Below are 25,538 nucleotides of genomic sequence, written 5' to 3'. Positions count from 1 at the left end.
TCCCTAGTACGAGATTGCTGGTGAGAGGGTATTAAACCCTAATCTTTCTGCTTTCTGAAGCCATGATTTATTTTCTTGATTCCAGCCTCTCCAACTGTGTATCTATAAGCTGATGCCATATAACGCTAGTGGTCTAGTTGAAGTGCACCGACATTTGAGAGAAAGGTATCCACTCTCACATCTGCTGGTAGGAGACACACGCCCTTTGTAAAAGCAAATGCACTGGCGATTGCTTAATTGAAGGACACTGCACTAATTTTGACTGTCATCAGATATATATCCTCGCTAATGACTCTGTCGGCGACAGAACATTAAATCCTGACCTTCTTTCCTTACAGAGCCATCTCTTAGCAAATTCATCTCAGCATTTCCAAATGTGTGTGTGTGTGCGTGTGTATATATAAGCTGGTGCTGATGATATACTGGTGGTCTGGTTGAGATGCCCTTGTGTTTGAGAAAAACCTATCCTTTCTCAAAACTGCTGGCAGCACAAAGAAGCCTTTTACAAAAGCAAATGCAATGGTAATTGCATAATTAGAGGATACTACATTAACACAAGTGATTATCCTAAATCTCAAGTACAGTCACCATTGCGTTCGTGCATGAGGCGGTGCTTCCTGAAGTTACTGGCAGCAGCGAAGGTCTTTGAGCAGATTCCACAGACGAGTGGGCGGTCCCCAGTGTGGGAGCGCCGGTGCTCCGCCAAGCTGCCAGCCTGCTTGTACGCATTGCCACAGTCCGGGCACACAAACGGCCTCGCCCCCGAGTGGACGCGCTCGTGTTGGCGGAGTCCCCCGGACGTGGCAAAGGCGGCACCGCACGAGGAGCACGAGTAAGGCCGCTCTCCAGTGTGCGAGCGCTGGTGGGCGCGCAGGTAGCTGGCGGAGGAGTACGACGCGGGACAGCGGTCACAGGCGTAGGGCCGCAGGTGCTCGTGCACGGCGCGGGTGTGGGAGCGCAGATTGCTTATCTGGGAAAACCGGCGGCCGCAGCCGGGCTGCGGACAAGCGTGGGGCCGCTCGCCGGCGTGCACGGCACGCGTGTGCGACAGCAGGTTGTGCGCCGTGTTGAAGGCCCGCCCGCAGCCCGGGTGCGTGCAGGCGTGCGGTCGCTCACCCGTGTGCGTACGCCGGTGCACCGTCAGGTTGCTGGCAGTGGTGAAGGCAGCCGGGCATTCGCTGCACGTGTACGGCCGATCGCCCGTATGCTGCCGTCGGTGGATGGCCAGTGTACCCACAGTTCCGAACGCCGCTCCGCACTCCTCACAGGCAAACGGCCGCTCTCCCGTGTGCGTACGCAGGTGCGCTCTCAGATGTGCCGACTGCCGGAACAGCTTCTCACACAGGCCGCACACGTATGGCCTGCAATGTGCCTGCACATTAGTTTCTGCACTTAGCATTATGAACTGCATTAACTGGTCTTACCAGAGAAGCCAGAAAAAGAGGAAGAAGTGCTTTTAAATGGTTCAAATCATATTCAACAGAGTGAAATCATATGACAGTTAATAGCAGGATTTTTTTATTCTTATACTGGTAAACTACTTCACAGGAAGATCAACATGATTCCATTTTAGACCAAATCCAGTTTTTATTTCTTATAAATAATTTACCTGTAAGGAAGGAAGCCCCTAAGGGATGAGATCGACTTTTTGAAACCGTCCACACAGCGTGTAGGGTCCCAGATATCACCTTGCAAACATTCTCCCCAGTGGGCTCTTAATTGCATTTAACAATAAAAAAAATTTCAGAGTTTCTTTTGCTCTACTAGAGCACTGAAAATAGCCTTAATTTCAAATGGCGTCAGAGCCTAGTGTTAAGTAATTTGGCTGATATGCTGAAGATTGCAGGTTCAAATCCCTTTGCGTGCAATATACATTTCTTTAATATTTTTACTGAAATGACTGATCATTATTTTCACTCAGTTAATTGGTTTTTATTTTATTTTATTTTTTTTCTCATTTCTAATCCATTTCTGTATAATTTTAATCTTTGTGTTATATTCATTTCTAGGTTTTGCTTCTTTTTATTCGTTTTTCATTGAGAATCTTCTGGCATATGATTAAATCATTTTTATTTATACACTAAAATATTTACAAGTTTGAAAAAAATCTATTGGTCAAAACACAAAGGACTTAATTATCTACTTATGAGGGTGGTTTGATAAGTCTGGTTAGTTTCCATGAAAGAAAGGAACATTAGTGTTGCACCTTCATGACTGGTAAGCTTGATTATTCCAAGGATCACATAAGGAAAATCAACAATGTACAGTCTACAGTTCATTGTTGACAGCCATGTGAATGGAGAAAACCAAATTTTGTGCTGTTATTAACCATTTTCATTTGAAGGGATGGACTGCCACACAAATCAAACCAGAATTGTATGAAGCTCATGCGGACTTTGCACCATCACTGAAGACCATATACATTTAGAATAATGCATTTGAACATGATCAGACAAGCACCGAAGATTCACAATGACTGGTAATGTTCAATAACAATCTGCAAGACTTTGTGACTCGAGGAAATCTGGATCCATTATTACACACCACATTCAAAGTGGCAGTAAAATCAATGGAAAAAGGCTGAAGAAAGTGCACCAAAGAAGGCGAAGACCTTTTTTTTTTTTTTTTTTTTTTTAGGGGGGGGGGGGGGGGGGGGGAGATTCCCATGAAATAATCCACGTAGATTACTTGGAGAAAGGCAGAGCCATAAACTGGATCCTATCATGCTTCAAGGTCGGATCATCTGAAACCTGTGTTGGCTGAAAAAAAGACCAAGAATGGCACAGAAAAAGTGTTCTTTCACCAGAATCATGCTCCTCCATGCATAAATAATAACAATAACGAAAGTGCACAAATTTGGCTTTGGACTGGTTCCTCATCCACCTTATTAACCAGACTTAGCCCCAAGTGACATCTTCCTGGTCTCTAACTTGTTGGAAAGAAATTTTCATCAAATGAGGAGTGATAGTTACAATCAACGAGTATTTTGCGCAGTTTGACAGAACCTATTTTTCCGACAGCATGAAAAACTTGGAGGATCACTGGGCAAAGTGTGCATCACTCAAAGTTGTTGTTGTTGTGGTCTTCAGTCCTGACACTGGTTTGATGCAGCTCTCCATGCTACTCTATCCTGTGGAAGCTTCTTCATTTCCCAGTACCTACTACAACCTACATCCTTCTGAATCTGCTTTGTGTATTCATCCCTTGGTCTCCCTCTACGATTTTTACCCTCCACGCTGCCCTCCAATACTAAACTGATGATCCCTTGATGCCTCAGAACATGTCCTACCAACCGATCACTTCTTCTAGTTAAGTTGTGCCACAAACTTCTCTTCTCCCCAATCCTATTCTATACTTCCTCATTAGTTATGTGATCTACCCATCTAATCTTCAGCATTCTTCTGTAGCACCGCATTTCGAAAGCTTCTATTCTCTTCTTGTCCAAACTATTTATCGTCCATGTTTCACTTCCATACATGGCTACACTCCATACAAATACTTTCAGAAATGACTTCCTGACACTTAAACCTATACTCAATGTTAACAAATTTCTCTTCTTCAGAAATGCTTTCCTTGCCATTGCCAGTCTACATTTTATATCCTCTCTACTTCGACCATCATCAGTTATTTTGCTCCCCAAATAGCAGAACTCCTTTACTACTTTAAGTGTCTCATTTCCTAATCTAATTCCCTCAGCATCACCCGACTTAATTCGAATACATTCCATTATCCTTGTTTTGCTTTTGTTGATGTTCATCTTATATCCTCCTTTCAAGACACTATCCATTCCTTTCAACTGCTCTTCCAAGTCCTTTGCTGTCTCTGACGGAATTACAATGTCATCGGCAAACCTTAAAGTTTTTATTTCTTCTCCATGGATTTTAATACCTACTCCGAATTTTTCTTTTGTTTCCTTTACTGCTTCCTCAACATACAGATTGAACAACATTGGGGAGAGGTTACAACCCTGTCTCACTTCCTTCCCAACCACTGCTTCCCTTTGATGTCCCTCGACTCTTATAACTGCCATCTGGTTTCTGTACAAATTGCAAATAGCTTTTCGCTCCCTGTATTTTACCCCTGCCACCTTCAGAATTTGAAAGAGAGAATTCCAGTCAGTATTGTCAAAAGCCTTCTCTAAGTCTACAAATGCTAGGAATGTAGGTTTGCCTTTCCTTAATCTAGCTTCTAAGATAAGTCGCAGGGTCAGTATTGCCTCACGTGTTTCAATATTTCTACGGAATGCAGACTGATCTTCCCCGAGGTCGGCTTCTACTAGTTTTTCCATTCGTCTGTAAAGAATTCGTGTTAGTATTTTGCAGCTGTGGCTTATTAAACTGATAGTTCGGTAATTTTCACATCTGTCAACACCTGCTTTCTTTGGGATTGGAATTATTAAATTCCTCTTGAAGTCTGAGGGTATTTCGCCTGTCTCATACATTTGCTCACCTGATGGTAGAGTTTTTTCATGACTGGCTCTCCCAAGGCCGTCAGTAGTTCTAATGGAATGTTGTCCACTCCCGGGGCCTGTTTTCGACTCAGGTCTTTCAGTGCTCTGTCAAACTCTTCACGCAGTATCACATCTCTCATTTCATCTTCAGCTACATCCTCTTCCATTTCCATAATATTGTCCTCAAGTACATCGCCCTTGTATAGACCTTCTATATACTCCTTCCACCCTTCTGCTTTCCCTTCTTTGCTTAGAACTGGTTTTCCATCTGCGCTCTTGATATTCATACGAGTGGTTCTCTTTCCTCCAAAGGTCTCTTTAATTTTCCTGTAGCCAGTATCTATATTACCCCTAGTGATACCTGCTTCTATATCCTTATATTAGTCCTCTAGCCATCCCTGCTTAGCCATTTTGCACTTCCTGTCGATCTCATTTTTTAGACGTTTGTATTTCTTTTAGCCTGCTTCATTTACTGCATTTGTTTATTTTCTCCTTTCATCAATTAAATTCAATATTTCTTCTGTTACCCTAGGAGATCTACTATTGTCTTTTTACCAACTTGCTCCTCTGCTGCCTTCACTACTTCATCCGTCAAAGCTACCCATTCTTCTTCTACTGTATTTCTTTCCCCCATTCTTGTCAATTGTTCCCTTATGCTCTCCCCGAAACTCTGTACAACCTCTGGTTTAGTCAGTTTATCCAGGTCCCATCTCCTTAAATTCCCACCTTTTTCCAGTTTCTTCAGTTTTAATCTACAGTTCATAACCAATAGATTGTGGTCAGAGTCCACATCTGCCCCTGGAAATGTCTTACAATTTAAAACCTGGTTCCCAAATCTCTTTCTTACCATTATATAATCTATCTGAAACCTTTTAGTATCTCCAGGGTTCTTCCATGTGTACAACCTTCTTTTATGATTCTTGAACCAAGTGTTAGCTATGATTAAGTTATGCTCTGTGCAAAATTCTACCAGGCGGCTTCCTCTTTCATTTCTTACCCCCAATCCATATTCACCTACTATGTTTCCTTCTCTCCCTTTTCCTACTGAAGAATTCCAGTCACCCATGACTATTAAATTTTCATCTCCCTTCACTATCTGAATAATTTCTTTTATTTCATCATACATTTCTTCAATTTCTTCATCATCTGCAGAGCTAGTTGGCATATAAACTTGTACTACTGTGGTAGGTGTGGGCTTAGTATTTATCTTGGCCACAATAATGCGTTCACTATGCTGTTTGTAGTAGCTTACCCGCATTCCTATTTTCCTATTCATTATTAAATCTACTCTTGCATTACCCCTATTTGATTTTGTGTTTATAACCCTGTAGTCACCTGGCCAGAAGTCTTGTTCCTCCTGCCACCGAACTTCACTAATTCCCACTATATCTAACTTTAACCGATCCATTTCCCTTTTTAAATTTTCTAACCTACCTGCCCAATTAAGGGATCTGACATTCCACGCTCTGATCCGTAGAACACCAGTTTTCTTTCTCCTGATAACGACATTCTCTCGAGTAGTCCCTGCCCGGAGATCCGAATGGGGGACTATTTTACCTCCAGAATGTTTTACCCAAGAGGACGCCATCATCATTTAACCATACAGTAAAGCTGCATGCCCTCGGGAAAAATTACAGCCATAGTTTCCCCTTGCTTTCAGCCGTTCGCAGTACCAGCACAGCAAGACCGTTTTGGTTAGTGTTACAAGGCCAGATCAGTCAATCATCCAGACTGTTGCCCCTGCAACTACTGAAAAGGCTGGTGCCCCTCTTCAGGAACTACGCGTTTGTCTGGCCTCTCAACAGATACCCCTCCGTTGTGGTTGCAGCTACAGTACGGCTATCTGTATCGCTGAGGCACACAAGCCTCCCCACCAACAGCAAGGTCCATGGTTCAAAGGAGACTATTAAATGCGAACATTTTAGGTTAGGCTTTACCATGACCATTATTGACATTAAATGAAACAACAAGTTTACTGTTACCAGTTACTGTTTGTTTATCTCCATGACGCATTTCAATTATTTATACTTCCATCATCAGGTGGATTTACATTTGTTAGCATGACGTATGACGTGTGTGTGTGTGTGTGTGTGTGTGTGTGTGTGTGTGTGTGTTACAATTTTTGAGGACCTTGTGGTGCTGTCTAGTGGAAGAAAACAAACACTATTTCAGAACACAGTTTTGGGTTTCTTTTGACAAAAAACTAAATGTATATCTAGCGGTAAAAATAAAATAAGTAAAATATAGTATCTCTAACGGTCACAGGTTCCTTTCACTGCCGTAACACATCACATGTATACTGTCGTATTTTGTAAACAAATATGATGTCGGGAAACTATTAGGTGCAAGAATCATAAGGCAGAAGAGAAACATTATCACAAAGTACACATAATAAACACTGTAACAACATTATTACAGGATAAATTTAAAGGATTTTGGAGGTTTTTTTTTATACATGTGTTGGAATAAATATTTTAGGTCGTATATAAATCTGATTTTGTCAAGTTTATATAGCATAAAGTTCATATTCGTTTATATAATGAGGTGACATGTTGCAACCTTTAAGTACAATAATTATGTTGTTTACAGTATTAACATTGTACACAAATAACAATTTTGGTTGGGGTTCACAGATAGAAATGAAAGGCTGGGTGCAGAGCGAGGGAAAGAGAAAGAGAAACAGAAACAGAAAGTGAAAGTGAGAGTGAGAGGGAGAGAGATGGTGTAAGGAGTGATTGGAAGGGAGCAAACTTTCCAAAGCAGGGGTTCTTAGGATACATCTGTTACTTGTAAAGTTTGGGGTAATACATTGGTTAATGCTTTAAAATATGCAGATGGATGTACAGTTTGTGCCATTAGTTGATGTACATATAGTTTCAAGCTGACAGGGGGGAACAAGCTGTTAGTGTGATTGTATATTTGTACATGAGATCAATCCCCTGTACATTTGGGGAATATTGTAACATAATTAAATACTTATGGAAAATACTAAGGTGCACGTGTGCACGTGTGTGTGTGTGTGTGTGTGTGTGTGTGTGTGGGTGAGAGAGAGAGAGAGAGAGAGAGAGAGAGAGAGAGAGAGAGAGAGAGAGAGAATTGCAGATTTACTAACATAGGCAGTTGCTGAAAACAGATGATACTACTGTAAATAGTCATTTTTGTCATTTAAGATAATTATCTACACTTTTGCCATAACATTTGTTACACTGTGCACACTACCTTCTGTCCTCGCACATGTCATTGTTATAATGTAGTGGTAATGCTGTGACAGTTTGATCTTATTTCGGCCATTGTTCTTCCTTCTGCTGCAGATATAGTATGACAGCTCCATTAGAAGTGTGCACCAAAGAGGAAGAACAATGGGCAGTGATCCAACTCCTCTGGTCGGAGAGTGTCAAAGGTGGTAGACATTCATCACAGACTATCATTGCAATATGAGAGAAGTGCACTATCACGTAAAACTGGGCTTTTGTGGATTGAGAAATTTAAAAGTGGTTGAACAAGTGTAGCCCATGAAGAGGAAGTGGGATGGTCATCAACCTCCACTACAGATCACAACATTCAGCAAGCTCGAGAGATGGTTCTGGCGAATCACTGTCGATGAGGTACCATCTGCTTTGAACATCAGCCATGGCTCCGCCCACCACATCATCCTTGACGACCTCAGTTTCTGTAAGATCTGTGCACGGTGGGTACCAGAAAAACTTACGACGACCATAAGCTCACCCATGTTAGGGTCTGCCAACACTTGCTCACTTGCTTCAACAACAAAGATGATGCATTTTTGAGCAGAATTGTCACCGGATATGAAACACGGGTGCATCACTACGAGCCCGAGTCAAAACGCCAGAGTATGCAGTGGAAACACCCTGGATCGCTGATGAGGAAAAAATTCAAGCTGGGGTCATCCACAGGAAAGGTTATGTTAACCTTTTTTGGGACTCACAGGGGTCCATACTGGCAGAGTTCATGGAAAAGGGGACGACTATCAACAGTGCAGGATATAGTGAACTGCTGGAAAAGAAGTTGAAGCCAGCAATTTGCACCAAATCCCAAGGTTTGCTGTCGAAGAAGGTGGTGGTGTTGCATAACAAAGTACAGTCACACATGCTGCATCACACTATTGAAACCATCAACAAGATGAAATTCAAGGTATTGGAACACCCTACCTACAGCCCAGACCTTGCTCCAAGTGACTTTCACTTGTTTGGACTAAAGATGGTACGCATGGTCGCAGATTTGGGTCAGATATGGACAAGCAAAATGTGGTGCAAAATTGGATTCACAGTCAACCAAAAACCTTTTATTTGGAAGGAATACATAAGTTCATTGACCGTTGCTAGTGTCATGTTAACATGTTAATAAATGGTAGAATGAAAAGTGTAGATAATTTTTGACTAGCCCTCATATATCTGGAGTGTCTAGTTTTCTGCCTTTAGGTTGAATGTTTAGGATGCTGTTGTGTTGTTAACACGGTGTTTTGCTTCATGCAGGTGGGTGGCTACTGCTGATGTGTTTTTTTAGTGCTGCCATCGTGTTGACGGACAGAAGCAAAATGACAGAATAGCAGCCTGACACAAAATTAATGAAATTATTGAGAAGGAAATTGCAAAACCATTCCCGGCATACCAAGAAAGAGAAGAAGCCCTTACACGTACCATTAAGACTAAACTAAATGTGAATAATGCAATAATTGTAAGAGCTGATAAGGGTAATACAACTGTCGTAATTAACAGAGAACCATACATAGAAAAAACTATAGACTTTTTCCAAACCAACAACATAACAGAAATACATAAAGATCCAACAGCCAGAATACACAAAGAGGTTGAACACATTTCAAACATCATCAGCTTCCTACTCACCATCCAAGAAACAAGAAATATTGTAATAATGAGCCCACAAGCACATTGCCTTAGATCACAACTAAAGACACACAAAAATGGGACCCCCATCAGGCCTATAGTGAACTGTAGGAACAGCCCAACATTCAAACTCAACAAAATGCTCTTCAAAATTCTCGAAGAAGCATACACATTCAATAACGAGAATACACTTGAAAACACAGCAGAATTTACACATGTCAAAAACATGGAAGTTCCTGATTGAGCCACACTTGCCTCATTTGATATACAAAATCTTTATTCCTCTGAGCCAATAGATCGAACGCTACAGATCATTAATGCCAACCTACAAAAGCACAAAAAAATCGCTTCAACTCACATTACTGAACTAATGGACCTGCTCAAATTCACACTTTCACACAACTATTTTAAATTTAACAATAAAATCTACAAACAGATGGCTTGGCAATAGGCTCAAACCTTTCCGGTTTGTTAGGTGAAATATTTATAAGTAACTCCAATCAGCACCTCCCCAAAAATATCATCTACTAATACAGATATGTAGATGATATCATTTCAACCAATGGCACAAAAGCTGACATCAATGAGTTGAACCAGTTATTCAATTCTTCAACTTTTGTAGTCCTGCTCCCTCAGTTGAACAGAAACCAAAACACTGCATTAAAACAAGCGTTCAGTTCATAGTGCTGTGGAATGTGGGAAAAAAACTGCAAATTGGCATTCATAAGAAGAAGAACAACACCAAAAATGCAACAGGAGCGTAATATGTCAGAAATTGTCCACACAACCTGCCACTGATGATGCCTTGCAGAAAATAAAGGCTAAACGTGTATGGCACTAAAATTGTGTTTTATTCAGTTGCTGTCAGACGGTCCATAAGTAAAAATTACCAATATACAGTTATTCAGTCATTAGAATAAAGAATAACAGACATCTGTTTGAAATCTATTGGAAGCCCACCACAACACACTACAATCCACAGCTCCTCTTGTCACCCCATATCCCCAAAAAATAGCAGCATTCCAGTACATGATCAATAGAGCTATCCAAAACACCACTCTCTGAGGACAAATATGAACAAGAAATTGAAATAACAAAATAGACAGCTATTTGCAAATTGTTACAACAGCTCCATAGTTGACACCGTGAAACACTCAATTGCGGCAAAGCAATCATCTCACAAAAAAACAAAAAGAAAACAATATCTTCCACACAGTCCCCTTTCTAGGTAACATTTCATATCAGATTGCAAGTGTCGAAACAAAAAGACGTAAACATATCCTTTATCACAGAAAACAAGATTAGACAGAAGTTACCCCACAATATCAGCACATGAAACCCACTTCATCACACATGTGTGTACAAAATTGAATGTTGGACTGCAACTGCTTCTACATAGGCCATATAGGCAGATCATTTGAGATCACATTCAAAGAAGACGTGGCAGCACTAAAAAACAAAAGATACCATACATCATCAGCAATGGCCACCCAACTGCATGACAATTTGGTAATGGGGAGGAGAGAGAGAGAGAGAGAGTGTGTGTGTGTGTGTGTGTGTGTGTGTGTGTGTGTGTGTGTGTGTGTGTGTGTGTGTGTGGGTGGGTGGGGGAGGGGGGGGGGGGGGGGGAGGTTAAGAATGGAGAAGACGCCAAGACTCAAATACAGTAAACACATTCCAAGCGATGCAGGTTGCAAATATGATCAGGTCCAGGACAGACTAGAACGGAGAGTTGCAACAAACCAGTCTTTGGACAGATGACCACAGCCAGCAACCATACAAACATTTCAAACAAATTGTTCTCACACAACGACAAAAAAGCATAACATCTCAACAAAGGAAGTATCATAAACAAATGGAAATTGAAGCAAAATGGACAAAAATATACAGCAATGAAAAGGAAGAAATTAAACTGAAGTAAATATATCAAAATAATTAAACAATGAAAACTGCAGGATGGAATATTAACAATATTACAAAAAGGATAGGTTGTTACTCACTGTAAAGACACACACAGCTGCACAGATAGGCACAATGAATAGACTGTTATGCATTCAACATTTCACCAAAGCCTTCTTCAGAAAAGAACACACACACACACACACACACACACACACACACACACACACACACACACACAAAAGCAAGCACAACTCGCCCACACGACCGCTAATTTGTGCAAAGATTTCAAATGAACAAAATGACAGCAAATAAAAAAGCTGATGTGATGATTAAAATGATGCAGCAAATGATCACATATTTTAAAAAAAGTTTTTAAACCAATTAATTTAATAAAAATAATTATTTCAGCTGTAAAAACAAATCTATATTATACCCAGTGGTATTCAAATCCACAACCTTCAACATATGGGCCAGTTAACCACAAGGTTATGGTCTCTTTTTGTTACCAAAGCTATTTTCAAGGCTCTAATGCATTATTAAAAATTCTGAATTTTTTTTTATGTCAAATACACACAAGTAAGGGACCGTCAGGGCGAATCGCTGCAGCATGTGAAACCACTAATCCTAACCTGCACCACTGTATGCTTGGGTTTAAACAGCCGATCACACCCCTCGTGACCTCTGCTTGTAAATATAGCATCTTACAAACAACTGGTCCTCTTTGATTTATTTTCCTTCTTATAGGATTTGGAAATCAGTGCCTTGACATCAATTTCACTAAAGCAATATACAAAATTATCAAAGACTCTTACAGAAATCTTTGCTTGTTTCCAAGCACTGTTTAGTACACAAAATTGTAAACTGTTAACACAGCTGCCAGTAGGCGAGTCCACAGCAATTTTAATATAAATTCCACATTTACTAACAAATGGAAATTTTAACAAAGAAATATTGAATCATGTTTGCAGTAAAGGTAATATTCTTCCTTAGTTTTAATTAGTAATTGCATGGAAATCTAAGTATTCACAATAATTATATATTTCAGAAATTTGGTACAAAAATGCAAAAGTCAAATAGAAAATAGAATACTTAGTTCTAGAGATTGAACACTATTTTTGACGTATTTAACTTCTTTCCTTTAACAATAATTTAAAAAATAGAAAGACGGCCCCTCTGATATCCTTTGCTGTTGAGCACACATAAACCCCAAAAACACACACAGAAAGACAGTACTTATATATAAAAAAATAATTCAATATTTGTTAATTAATATTCCTGTTAAACAACAAATACAAAAATTAAATAAAAGTAAACAAAAAGTTGCTACTGACAAGAATTGAACCAGTGACTTCACAAACACAAGACTCTTACATTACGCACTCAGCTACTGGTGAATATGTTAACATAACAGAAATATTTTGTAGTTAACAGCACTCTGAAATCTTCTATCTTAAAAGCCAATTTTTTTGAGCTTGAGAATTGCTTGATACTGCTCTAGAAAACTGATGTCTGGCCACTGGTGTTTAAAGAATGAAGAAAATCGCAAATGGCCTGCCCATAAGGCCTTGTGAGTTTTTTGTTTACATATGGCTCATCTTTACTCACTGAAAGTGAAACCCCATAAAAAATTCTCCAATGAGTCATTAAGACCCTCAACAGTTTACAATATTTCTTTTCTCCTTTGGATAGGTACCACACACTTACAAAATTTCTGAAATGGCAATATTTCTGCTATTGTGATATTGGAATTGTTTGTTATACACTACTCATAAATACTGGCCATCATGACATTTAGAAGTGGTATCTGACATGCACAAGGATAGGCCTCAAAGCTGTCCAGTCACCAAAATATGACATGCAAACAAGACTTGTGACATGCAGTCACAAGTACAATTGGCATAAAAACAGTTTAAAAGCAGTAGCTTAGGACACTGCCCAGTGAGAATCAACTGTAATGAAATGATCTGTCACAACACTGGCACTTGTTTAACAGATAATAAAATAAGCTACAGCATGCACACTGAGGTGTTACTCTTGCTCTTTGTGTTAACAGAAAGATAAGAATATTTCTTCAATGTGCACTTAATTACCAATTTTATTAGGTGCTACGGCAGCTTTTTTTATTACAGCTGTCTAGCACTGGGCAGGGTTCTTATATCTGCTATTACTTTTTAAACTGCATATACCAATTGTACAGTTTATCAGTATTTATGAAGGGAGTTAAATGTACTGCGATGGACTTCTCATTAAAGTCTGATCTCATCTGCCCCAGTTTTATCAATACAGCTCACATATTTTCATGCTACAACAAAAATTCACTAGTAGCATAACAATGAAAAAATTACAGAGCAATGTACATTATTCAAAGCCACACAACGACTTAGGCAACTGAATTGAACTACAGCTATTTTTTTTTAATACTGTTGTTCATACTATACACATGCTCAAATGATTGTTTTTAGTACATCAGGAGAATGGGGAAAAGAAAGGTGAGCCTAAAGAAAGTGAACAGATGAAAAACGAACATTTCCTCAAAATCTGCCAAGTAACAAGGTGATATTTTCACAGAAATATCAACATGGAATTTTTATTTCAATCATGAAAATTCTTTGTTTGTATAGAAAAAGGAAGGAGGACCAGAGTTCAATGACCTGTAATGAAGAATTCAACAGAAACACAAGACAAGTTCCACATATTGGAAAAGGAAAACAGCCTTGTTCGGAAAAAAAAAAAAAAATCACACCAGCATTTGCCCACAGCTATTTAAAGAAACCATGGAAAATCTAAATCTGGATGTATCTGAAATGACATGCTAAAGAATGTGTGTCTAGCGTCCTAGCTCTATGACACCGAGCTATCTATGACGGAATAGTTAGTTGACAGTTTCTCATAGACAGGAACTTAAAAACTTGCAGCTAGAATACTGTTTAAGTATCAAGAGGCAGCAGTTTGGGACACTTACAGCACCAACAGTTAGTTAAAGCTGAGTTACACTAACCTTTTTTTCCTCTATATATGAAAGGCTTTATGGAGAGAGTGTTGGTCTTACACTGTTGGCATAATATAAGAAGGGTTTCTTTTTTTTAATTCCACCCCTACAGGATGAGACTGTTTTGAATGTGTCACTATTAAGCCAATACTGAAGCCAGACCTACAAAAATTAGTATTTGATTTCTCAGTCAGAAATAAAGAAATTCCTGAATGAGATTTTCACTCTGCAGCAGAGTGCGCGCTGATATGAAACTTCCTGGCAGATTAAAACTGTGTGGCGGACCGAGACTCGAACTCAGGACCTCTGCCTTTCGTAGGCAAGTGCTCTACCAACTGAGCTACCCAAGCACGACTCACGCCCCGTCCTCACAGCTTTGCTTCTGCCAGTATCTCGTCTCCTACTTTCCAAACTTTACAGAAGCTCGCAGGAGTGCTTGGGTAGCTCAGATGGTAGAGCACTTGCCTGCGAAAGGCAAAGGTCCCGAGTTCGAGTCTCGGTCTGCAACACAGTTGTAATCTGCCAGATAGTTTCAAAGAAATTCCTGTTTCAGCATTTTTAGAAGCCTAACCCTATGGGAGTGAAATAGTGGGCGAAAGCTTTACTGAAAATAAATCATTATTAAAGAACTACTAAAGTACTATTAAAGCTACATCTATGAAATTTTGTATTTGATGTCTCAGTTACAAATAAAGAAAAGTATGTTTCAGTGTTTTTGAAAATTCAGCTGCCTAATGAAATGAAATAGGGGATGAAAAATTGTATGAAATTATTTCATTACAAAAATATTTTCAAAGGTAAACCTAAGAAAATGTGCATTTTGGCTTTTCTGTTAGAAATTAAAAAAAAAATACAATCTAATTTTTTTTAATTTTTTTTAATTTTTTTTCCCCCATCCTCTTAGAAGGTGCAAACATTTAAGAAAATATTTCGTTATCTTAAAAAAATGTTTAAAGCTAAATGTATGAAAATTGGTATTTCATTTCTCAGTTAGATATAAAGAAAGGTGTTAGAGGATGAAATATTTTCACAAGACTACAAAAGGCATAATTATCAAAAACCTTGGACTCCAGCTACCAGAACTGGTTTACGGTCAGAAGTCCATCCAGAGAAGACCCTGCTTCTATAGCCTCAATAAGCATGAAAATTGTAGAATGTGTTACAATTTGTGAACAACATAAAAATTTAATTCAAGAAAAAACAAACAAATCTGTGCAGACCACACAGGCTACACAAGAGAAGCAGCAGGTGCTACACTAGTTATCAATAAACACATAATATTTTTGTTACATTTCTTCATAATGTATTATACTGCATTAAAAATTACTTTGTGACTCACAGTCTACAATGGAGGAAGGAGTGCTGCCAGTGCGCAGTCAGCCACGCTTCACAAAGTGCTGTACACGCCTACAAAACAGGCAATCCAGCCAGCACATGGCACTCGAGAAAGAATTGCGACTGACTAGTGGCTGGCCTTTATCACTCGAATCGTTGGAACGTCAGTCACAAAGTAATATTAATTGGCGTACAATGATTTATAAAAAAGTGGTAATCCAGTTTCTTATGGATAACAAAATATCTTCCCTCACACTGTAACTTCCATTATGAAATGTTTGTATCTCAAAGGAAATAAGTAAATAGGGAATTAAAAAATAAGAAGCCTTCATCTGCCAACTTATTATCACAGTCACAGTTACTAGAGAGAAAATTAGCAATTTTGATATTGTTGTCTGTAATCTGGAATTAAAATTGGAGCATCTGAACAACAACTAAATCTGAAGAAAACAAAAAATTAAAAGGAATGAAAATAAATGGTGATGGAAAAATCACTGAGGAAATCAGTAAAATACATACTTTAGGATCTGTGACGACAGAAAGCAGTTCCTGCACTGAGGGAATACGAAGAAGGGTGCAATTTGGAAAATCAGTTACAATTACATTTGGCAAATCACTAAAAGAAAGAAAACACTCTACTAACAAAAATAAAAATGGATGGAACTTTGGTCTTTGCCATACTTTTGTACAGTTATGAGTGGTGGACAATGAAAACTCTAGATTACAAGAAAACGTATTTTTTGATATGCGGGTTTGAGGGAGGATCCTGAGGAGTTGATGAACCAAAAGTAACAAATAAAAGTGATCCAAAAAATTAAACAAACTGTCTTTGGACGCCAAAATACTGCAGATGAAATTAAGATACTGATTGATTTCATGTACCCGAACATGCTCCAGCAATGGCTTATGCCACAATTACAACACGATAATGGAGGCGTCATTTTGCAACATGATGGTATCCCACCACACTTTCCCCCAGGTGTGCACAATTAACTCAATGGCCAACTGCCTCAGCATAGGATTGGATGTGCTTCGCATTGTGACTCTCCTCTCCTTCAGTGGCTCCCACGGTCACCTGACAACTCTGTGTTCTTATGGAGTTACATCAAAGATCACACATTCCTGCCTCCAAGGCCAATTAATTTGGAAAAGTTGCAAGACTAATTAAGGGGCTTCAATATCAAGCGTTACATCTGGAGATGTGAATGGAAAGAGTCCGAGTATCATATTAGACTTGGACTATCATATAGACTTGGACAGGATTTGTGATCGGTGTAAAGCATTGCAGAGCGATATCAAGTGGGACAAGCATGTAATGGCAGTTGTGGGGAAGGCGAATAGTCGTCTTCGGTTCATTGGTAGAATTTTGGAAAGATGTGGTTCATCTGTAAAGGAGACCACTTATAAAACACTAATACGACCTATTCTTGAGTATTGCTCGAGCGTTTGGGATCCCTATCGGGTCGGATTGAGGGAGGACATAGAAGCAACTCAGAGGCAGGCTGCTAGATTTGTTACTGGTAGGTTTGATCATCATGCGAGTGTTACAGAAATGCTTCAGGAACTCGGGTGGGAGTCTCTGGAGGAAAGGAGACGTTCTTTTCATGAATCGCTACTGAGGAAATTTAGAGAACCAGCATCTGAGGCTGACTGCAGTACAACTTTACTGCCGCCAACTTATATTTTGTGGAAAGACCACAAAGATAAGAGAGATTAGGACTCGTACAGAGGCATATAGGCAGTCATTTTTCCCTCATTCTGTTTGGGAGTGGAACAGGTAGAGAAGATGCTAGTTGTGGTACGGGGCACCCTCCGCCATGCACCGTATGGTGGATTGCGGAGTACGTATGTAGATGTAGCTGTAGATGTAGTGTTTACTGCTTCATAAATATTAAGCTCCCACAATATCAGTTTAAAACTTGGAGATAAAGTGTCTATTATCTAAATGTCTCATAGTTTTTGCACAGTCATCTCCTGAAACTCGGAGATCCTTATGAACAGTCCTATAGATTTAAGCATATGTAATCATAATCAGAGTTGGTACAAGTTTCCCCAAGTGAAATTTATTGATATTTCCCTGATTTCCAGACAAGTTTTAGCATTTTTCCCTGAGAAATTTTGAGATCTCAAGGGTCAGTAAAGATATAAGTTGACAAAAAATGTAAGAACTTCTGTATTTCTCTCGCATGTGAGCAAAAATCTTAACAACTAACATCAACATCTTTTGTAATGAACTGTTTTTCGATGGAGAAAGCAAGCCAAATGGTATCTGTGTTTCATTAAGACCACTGTTATTATTGTACTTTAATAAAACGAAACACATCTGGTCACAAAAATATGCATTTCCTTGGACTCGCAAACCAGATTTAAAACACGTTCTCCGATTTCAGAAATAACCTCAGAAAAAGTAGGCCTCCTGAAAGAAGTGTATAAGGCAGGGGAAAGTTGTGGAAACTAAAACTATAAATGATTGCCAATAAAATGTTGGTTCTACTATGTTCAGTTATTACCCCCTGTGTTATGTCTATTATTTTACAGGTATTGTGTGAATTTTCTTTTGAGAAGTATATGAGTATATAGTATACAAACTGCCAGTGACTGCCACAATTTTCTTCTTTTTATTGTCCATACTTTCTAATATATAAACTACTCTCAAAGTGACAAAATGTACTACAATAAATAAAAGTATGGTTTGATCATCATGCGAGTGTTACAGAAATGCTTCAAGAACTCGGGTGGGAGTCTCTGGAGGAAAGGAGACGTTCTTTTCATGAATCGCTACTGAGGAAATTTAGAGAACCAGCATCTGAGGCTGACTGCAGTACAACTTTACTGCCGCCAACTTATATTTTGTGGAAAGACCACAAAGATAAGAGAGATTAGGACTCGTACAGAGGCATATAGGCAGTCATTTTTCCCTCATTCTGTTTGAGAGTGGAACAGGTAGAGAAGATGCTAGTTGTGGTACGGGGCACCCTCCGCCATGCACCGTATGGTGGATTGCGGAGTACGTATGTAGATGTAGCTGTAGATGTAGTGTTTACTGCTTCATAAATATTAAGCTCCCACAATATCAGTTTAAAACTTGGAGATAAAGTGTCTATTATCTAAATGTCTCATAGTTTTTGCACAGTCATCTCCTGAAACTCGGAGATCCTTATGAACAATCCTATAGATTTAAGCATATGTAATCATAATCAGAGTTGGTACAAGTTTCCCCAAGTGAAATTTATTGATATTTCCCTGATTTCCAGACAAGTTTTAGCATTTTTCCCCGAGAAATTTTGAGATCTCAAGGGTCAGTAAAGATATAAGTTGACAAAAAATGTAAGAACTTCTGTATTTCTCTCGCATGTGAGCAAAAATCTTAACAACTAACATCAACATCTTTTGTAATGAACTGTTTTTCGATGGAGAAAGCAAGCCAAATGGTATCTGTGTTTCATTAAGACCACTGTTATTATTGTACTTCAATAAAACGAAACACATCTGGTCACAAAAATATGCATTTCCTTGGACTCGCAAACCAGATTTAAAACACGTTCTCCGATTTCAGAAATAACCTCAGAAAAAGTAGGCCTCCTGAAAGAAGTGTATAAGGCAGGGGAAAGTTGTGGAAACTAAAACTATAAATGATTGCCAATAAAATGTTGGTTCTACTATGTTCAGTTATTACCCCCTGTGTTATGTCTATTATTTTACAGGTATTGTGTGAATTTTCTTTTGAGAAGTATATGAGTATATAGTATACAAACTGCCAGTGACTGCCACAATTTTCTTCTTTTTATTGTCCATACTTTCTAATATATAAACTACTCTCAAAGTGACAAAATGTACTACAATAAATAAAAGTCTATAAAATGCCACACTGTACAATGTGGTGAGCCTGCAGGCAGATTGGTGAGACAACATCCGACGAGCATGGCCTGCACGTTAGTGGGAAACAATGAGCTTCAGAATGGCACGCCCGATCCGTTAAGAGATACCCGCAGACATGGTCTGCAGTTTTGGCCCGTCGCAGGAATCCACTCATATGGCCAGCTATTCACGTGTCACAGACAGGATGTTGATCAAGTGAGATTGCCGTGATCAATCCGTGCAACAGATAGCTTGTGCAAATACTCTGAGAATCAATACTAATGAGGATGGGTAACAGCTCACCGTAAAGATGACCGCTGAGCTGCAGGCAGGCATGTAGAAAAGACAATCACACTCTCACAACTCAATTTTTGGCCACAGCCTTGGTCAGAAAATGAGAGCACACACACATTCACACACTCACTCAGACACAACTTATGCACTCACGACCGCTGTCTCCAGCCGCTGCATCAACAATCTCTGAGAATCGGATCCAAATGACCCACTCCCGAATCAGATTGAAACGAATCACTCCTCATGCCTCTCGTCAGCAGCTACTAGGCTAGCAGCAAGAAGCGGTGGCAACACTAACTGCAAGCTGAGGGGAGTGGTACAAAGGGGAGAAGCAGTAAGAATGAGGGAGTAGGGAAGCAGGGCATGTTCTCAGCTGTGTCCAGCCAGCAACGACGCACGACATCTCAGTAAACAAACCATTTCATCTACTTCACAAATACGTAAAAAAAATTATGTACGGTCTCATCACTGTATGGATCCATAGAAAATACACAAATACATAAAAAATTTATAAAGTACCTGTCATCCGTGTGTGTGGCTTCGTGTGCCTTGAGAGAGCTGGGGTCCAGGAACGCTTTACCACAGGCGGAGCAGGAGAAGGGCTTGACGCCACTATGGACACGCAGGTGGCGCAGTAGGTGGCTGCGACGACTGTACCGTGCCGGGCACTGGTCACAAGCAAACTTCCCCGGTTCGGCCACATCCCTGGCCCTGCCACCGGGCAGCTGTCTGTTGTGCGGACACTCCTGCGAGCGCGGGTGCCGGCGGGCCAGCTCCACAGTCGCCAGCACTTCCCCACAGGCGGCACACGCGTTGGGCGGCAGCGCAGTTCCCTCCCTGGCGACCACGTCAGCCGCCTTGCAGGTGTGGCCTACCATCGCCTTCCTCGAGGGGAACCCTTTCCGGCACATGTCGCACGTCACCATCTGCTCCTCGCTTTCTGCATCCTCGGAGCCTTCCTCTTCCAGGTCTGAATTTCCCTCTTCCTCAACTGTGACCATACGGAGCACAGCACGGTCCTCACGTTCTCCTTTCGCAAAAGGAGAATCTTCATTTGGTACTTTGTATCCCGTATTCACTGTCCTCGAAAAGTCATCATCATTTGGTGACAGCTCAACGTGCTGGGCTCTCGAATTGGATACATCTTCAAATGTCAACTTCACACTGAATAATGAGAAAAACACAAAGTGTGTTATAAATTCTAGTTAAAATTGACACCATAAAATAATAAAAATAATAATAATAATAATAATAATAATCTGTCATTTAAAATTACACTTTTCCACACTATAATTTGGTACAACCTCAAGTTGCAGCAAAATGAACCCCTAAAAATAGATATTTGATGATCTTTCAGTTTTCCCCAAAATCTGATGTTTGTTTTGTTTTAGGGTGCAAAAACAACTAGGATCATATGTGCGCACGTCAAAACTGTAGAACACGAAGACAAAGAGAGGAGTTAAAAACGACTACACATTAACCCCAAATTACTGACAAGAACACAGCTAAAACGGGGACCTAGAGAAAGGTCTATAAAATACACCACAGGGAAATGCAGGTCCCGAACTAGAAAATTATATGGCCTTTGCCATATTGCTACGATGGATAAAAGGTAAAACGCAGTCGACAGCCCAAGTATTGTTTGCTAGAACGGCGGATAACTTGAGCAACAAGTGCAAACGAGAATGTAAGGTGTTAAAAAAAGGGCATTCTGTCAGGAAATGGCGGACTGTCAAAAGAAGAGCGTAATGAGTACGAAGTGGTGGGGGAGCACCACTTAACAAATGGCAATGGCTAAAAGACAGTGCCTGATGCGCAACCTAGCTAAAATGATCTCCTCGCGGCAAGAGGACCGAGAGGAGGTCATCCGAGCCACTGCGAGAGGCTTAAGAGCCCGGAGTTTGATCCTGTAAAGGGAGGACGAGTGGTGATACCGAAGGGACACCACTTGCTGACAGACGGCAACACAGAGATTGTCGGAGAAAATAGAAAAACTAGCGGGCTGAGGTACAAGGACTGCAGCCTCGGCAACAGCGGCAGCTGCTTCGTTTCCTGTCAGAACGATGTGACCAGGAACCCACATAAATATCACAGTGGCCCCATCAAGAGTGAGAAAGTGACAGTTTTCCTGGACCCGCTGCACTAAGGGATGGGCAGTGTACAACACACAGAGACTTTGAATGGCACTGAGAGAGTTGGAGCAGATGATGCAATTGAAAAGCCTGTGTCTCCAGATCCTCTGTGTAGCCTGATACAGGGTGAAAAGCCTGTGTCTCCAGATCCTCTGCATGGCCTGATACAGGGTGAAAAACTCTGCTGTAAATACTGAGCTGTGTTCCAGAAGACGAAACTGAAAAACACCCGTGCCAATGATGAAGGCACACACAACATCATCGGTCACTCTGAGAGCCACCAGTGTATACAAAGGTGCTACTGCAAAATTCTGTGCTAAGGTCATTAAACCGAAGGCGATAGAGTGAGGCTGCAGTAGTGTCCTTAGGAAGCAAACTGAGGCCGTCGCACAAAGTTGAGGCAGTGAAGGCTTCACGCCCACCGGGAAAGTGGCAGGTAGCGTGAAGTTAAGTTGCTGGAATGAGAGCCAAGAGCAAACTCCACGAGGTAACAGACAAGAGGGACACACCTCATAGTGACGATCAAAGGAGTCATCGAAGGAGGTGGCACAGGATGGGTGGCCACGCAAGACACACAAACAGCACGCACATCTGCCGAGGAGAAAGTCACGGCGGTATGACAGTGGTAATTCGGCAGCTTCTGCATACTCTCCCAAGCGGGCTAGTGTAAGAAACACCCATTGTCTAGTTACGAATGGGCAAGGGACCAGTACAAATGGTGGAGGGCGGTACGATCTGCTCCCCAGGAAGCACCACTGAGGACATGTAGGACACTGACGGACCGTAGGCAGTGGGCTGCCAGGTGGGAGGACCAAGAAAGTTTCCTATCAAACATGAGCCCCAGGAATTTTGTAGCTTAAACAAATGGAAGAGCAAAAGGCCCAAAATGTAAAGACAGTGGAAGAAAACAATTGCGCCACCAGAAATTCGTACCGAGGGTTTTGTCAGTGAAAAAACAAAAGCCACTGTCAATGCTCCACGAGTAAAGGCGATCGATACATCACTGAAGATGCTGCTCGATGAGACAGGTCTGTGGAGAACTGCATTCATTAGACAGCAAAATTGTCACCGAAAAGGGAGCGGGAGATGCCTGGCAGGAGACATGTCTTTATAGAGTTAATGGCAACAGCAAAGAGGTCGACGTTCAGGACGGAACCCTGCGGCACACAATTTTCCTGGGTAAAGGTGTCCAACAAGACAGAACCCGGTCTTTTAAAAATTCCTGAAGAAAAGGAAATGGGGTATGTAGCCACAGAAGCCCTACGTGTAGAGTGTGCGGAGGATACCAGTCCTCCAGCAGGTGCCACAGGCTTTCTCCAAATCGAAAAACACGGCCACAGTCTGGGATTTCTGCAGAAAGCCATTTCAGGATCAGGATGAAGTGAGAGCACGATCTAGCTCCCTCATAGTAAAAGCGATATTGTAGCACTCACAATTCTGAGAGGAGAAGTGTTTCGCCCGAGCCGCCTCCACTCGTTTCCAACGGAGAAGGGCAGGGTCACAGTGGGAGGAGCTCAAAATCTTCGCAAAATGGCAGCCCGTGACGGAGATAGCAGTAGGGTGCACTACGACATCACCAGGTATGATCGGGCAGAAATTGGGGAACAGATCTCGGTTCAGAGAGCAGCCGGAGGTTGGCCCACATGACGAAGGAGGGAGTGAAACTGTTAAAAGAACTACTGAATGAAAGCCAGCTAGCTTTTCTGCTATCCCAAAGAACACAACAACACAGTGCACACATCTGTTTACAATGAATGCAGTTTGCCATCATAAGATGATGGATAAAAACGCGGAGAGCACGTCTCCGCACACAAATTGTGTCGTGGCACGCCTCAGTCCACCGAGAGGCCGGGACACGGCGTGGTAAAGAGGCAGTGCGAGGAATTGAACGTTCCGTGGTGGTAAGGATAATGTTTGTAAGATATTCCACCTGGTCATCACAACTGGGGAAATGTTGTTCATTGAAGGTCACCGGGGAGGAGTAAAGCCTCCAGTCGGCCTTAGTAAACTGCCGTTTGGGTGTGCATGTAGGTGGGGTAGGAGTCAGCAAATGGATAGCACACGGGAAATGGTCGCTCGAGTATGTGTCAGAGAGAATGGACCACTCTAGACTATGGGCAGGCTGGCCAGTGCAGAAGGGTAGGTCCAAATGGGAATAGGTGTGTGAGAGGTCTGAAAGGAACATGTCTGCACTTGTGTTAAGGCAGAGGAGGTTAACTTGATTGAGAAGGTCAGCCAAGAGGCCACCTCTCGGACAGGTTCTGGGAGAACCCCAAAGGGGACGGTGCACATTTATGTCACCAAGCAGCAGAAAGGGGTGATGTAGCTGCCTAATAAGCTGGGAGAAATCTGCCCTGGTGACATCGAATGACTGAGGAATGTAAACAGTACAAAGAGAAAAGTTCATGTGAGGAAGGAAAAGGTGAACTGCAACAGATTGAAGGCGGGTAGTCAGGGAAATGTGTTGACTATGAATGACATCCCTTATGAGTAGCATGGGGGTGAAGGTTACAATGGACCAGGAAGAAATGCAAGGGCTCAAGCAGTTGTGAGGATGCAATTTTGTCTCTTGGAGGCAGGGAACAACCTGACACTGGGATTCTATCTAAGAGTAGCCACAAATCCTCTTTGTTGATCGAAGGCCACGAATGTTCCATTGAAGAAGAGCCATAACAAGGAAAGGGGAGGAGGGATAAAATGAAGGGGTGTCACCTCGGCAGCTGCCAAGTGCCAACTTTGAAGACTCACTGCTACAGGGCACAAGGGCTAGAGGATCCTGCTCCACGAGATCTACAGAGGTGTTGGCACTATCTCTGTTGATCTGCGGAGTCCAGGGCACAAAAACAGTTGGTGCTGTGCACCAGCAACATTGAGGTCGGCCGGGTGAGAGTACTGCATGGCGACACTGTCAAAGAGGATCTCCCAGTCAGCGAAGGAGTAGACCATTTGCCTTTAACTTCTTGGAGCCTTCCCAGTTGGCAGAGGAAGACTCAGTTGTTTGTTGGCTGGAGGGGTGTAAGAAGTCTTCGTGCGAGTATTCCTTCTGTCGTTTGCTTCAGACTGTCAAGCAGCCTAGTGTAAATATACCATGGGAAGAAGTCAGTATTAAATGGACCTCAACATGAGCAGGATGATCATGGAGGAGCGAAACTGCAAGCAGTTGTGCTTCAGGACTAGTAGTCAACTCCAAAAGCAAAGTGCCACTGCGTAATCGAGCAGGATTTCACAGCGCCAGAAATTGCATCAACACCTTTCTGAACAATAAACGAATTTATCGTAGCGAAGGACTGACCGTCTTCAGTACATGAAACCACAAGGAATCATGGTGCAGCTGGGAGGGTCTTTGAATTGTTTGTCTCATTCTGTTTCATAGACACTGACAATGAAGATGACTGGCTCATTACGAGAATCTCACACGACTGCCAGCGTCTCCAATCGCGCGCTCCTTCCAACTGCGGACCCCCTGCGGAAGGGGGCGCACCTGCCTTAGGTAATTGTTCACACCACAGGTCACACCTCCGAACACCTGACCTGAGAGAGGGACCAAATGGCAATTTGGGAAGGTAGCTGCTAAGGCAATCACACCTCCTTGGGCACGGCCTGTAGTATCAGGGGTTATGTGCGAACCCTACCTGTTGACCTGAGGCTGGGAATTATGTGTTACCCAGTCACTTGTTACATGGCAGACATATGGGCCAGCCTTCAAGTGCACA

At 41.5% G+C, this 25,538-nt stretch overlaps 1 protein-coding gene across 1 annotated transcript in view; it reads right to left on the bottom strand.

The window, feature by feature from the left end:
- Positions 1-574: 574 nt before the first annotated feature.
- The window catches only part of LOC126425226 (zinc finger protein ZFP2-like), a 66,999-nt gene continuing 42,035 nt past the window's right edge, over positions 575-25,538 (bottom strand). The window contains exons 5-6 of the mRNA XM_050088183.1: positions 20,213-20,857; positions 575-1,361 (exon numbers count right to left, since the gene is read on the bottom strand). Of these exons, the coding sequence (XP_049944140.1) occupies positions 575-1,361; positions 20,213-20,857 (1,432 nt within the window). The remainder of the gene's footprint in view (positions 1,362-20,212; positions 20,858-25,538) is intronic.

Source organism: Schistocerca serialis, chromosome 10, assembly GCF_023864345.2.
Source record: "Schistocerca serialis cubense isolate TAMUIC-IGC-003099 chromosome 10, iqSchSeri2.2, whole genome shotgun sequence".
Taxonomy (NCBI): Eukaryota; Metazoa; Arthropoda; class Insecta; order Orthoptera; family Acrididae; genus Schistocerca; species Schistocerca serialis.
This window is presented reverse-complemented; position numbering and strand designations above follow the sequence as displayed.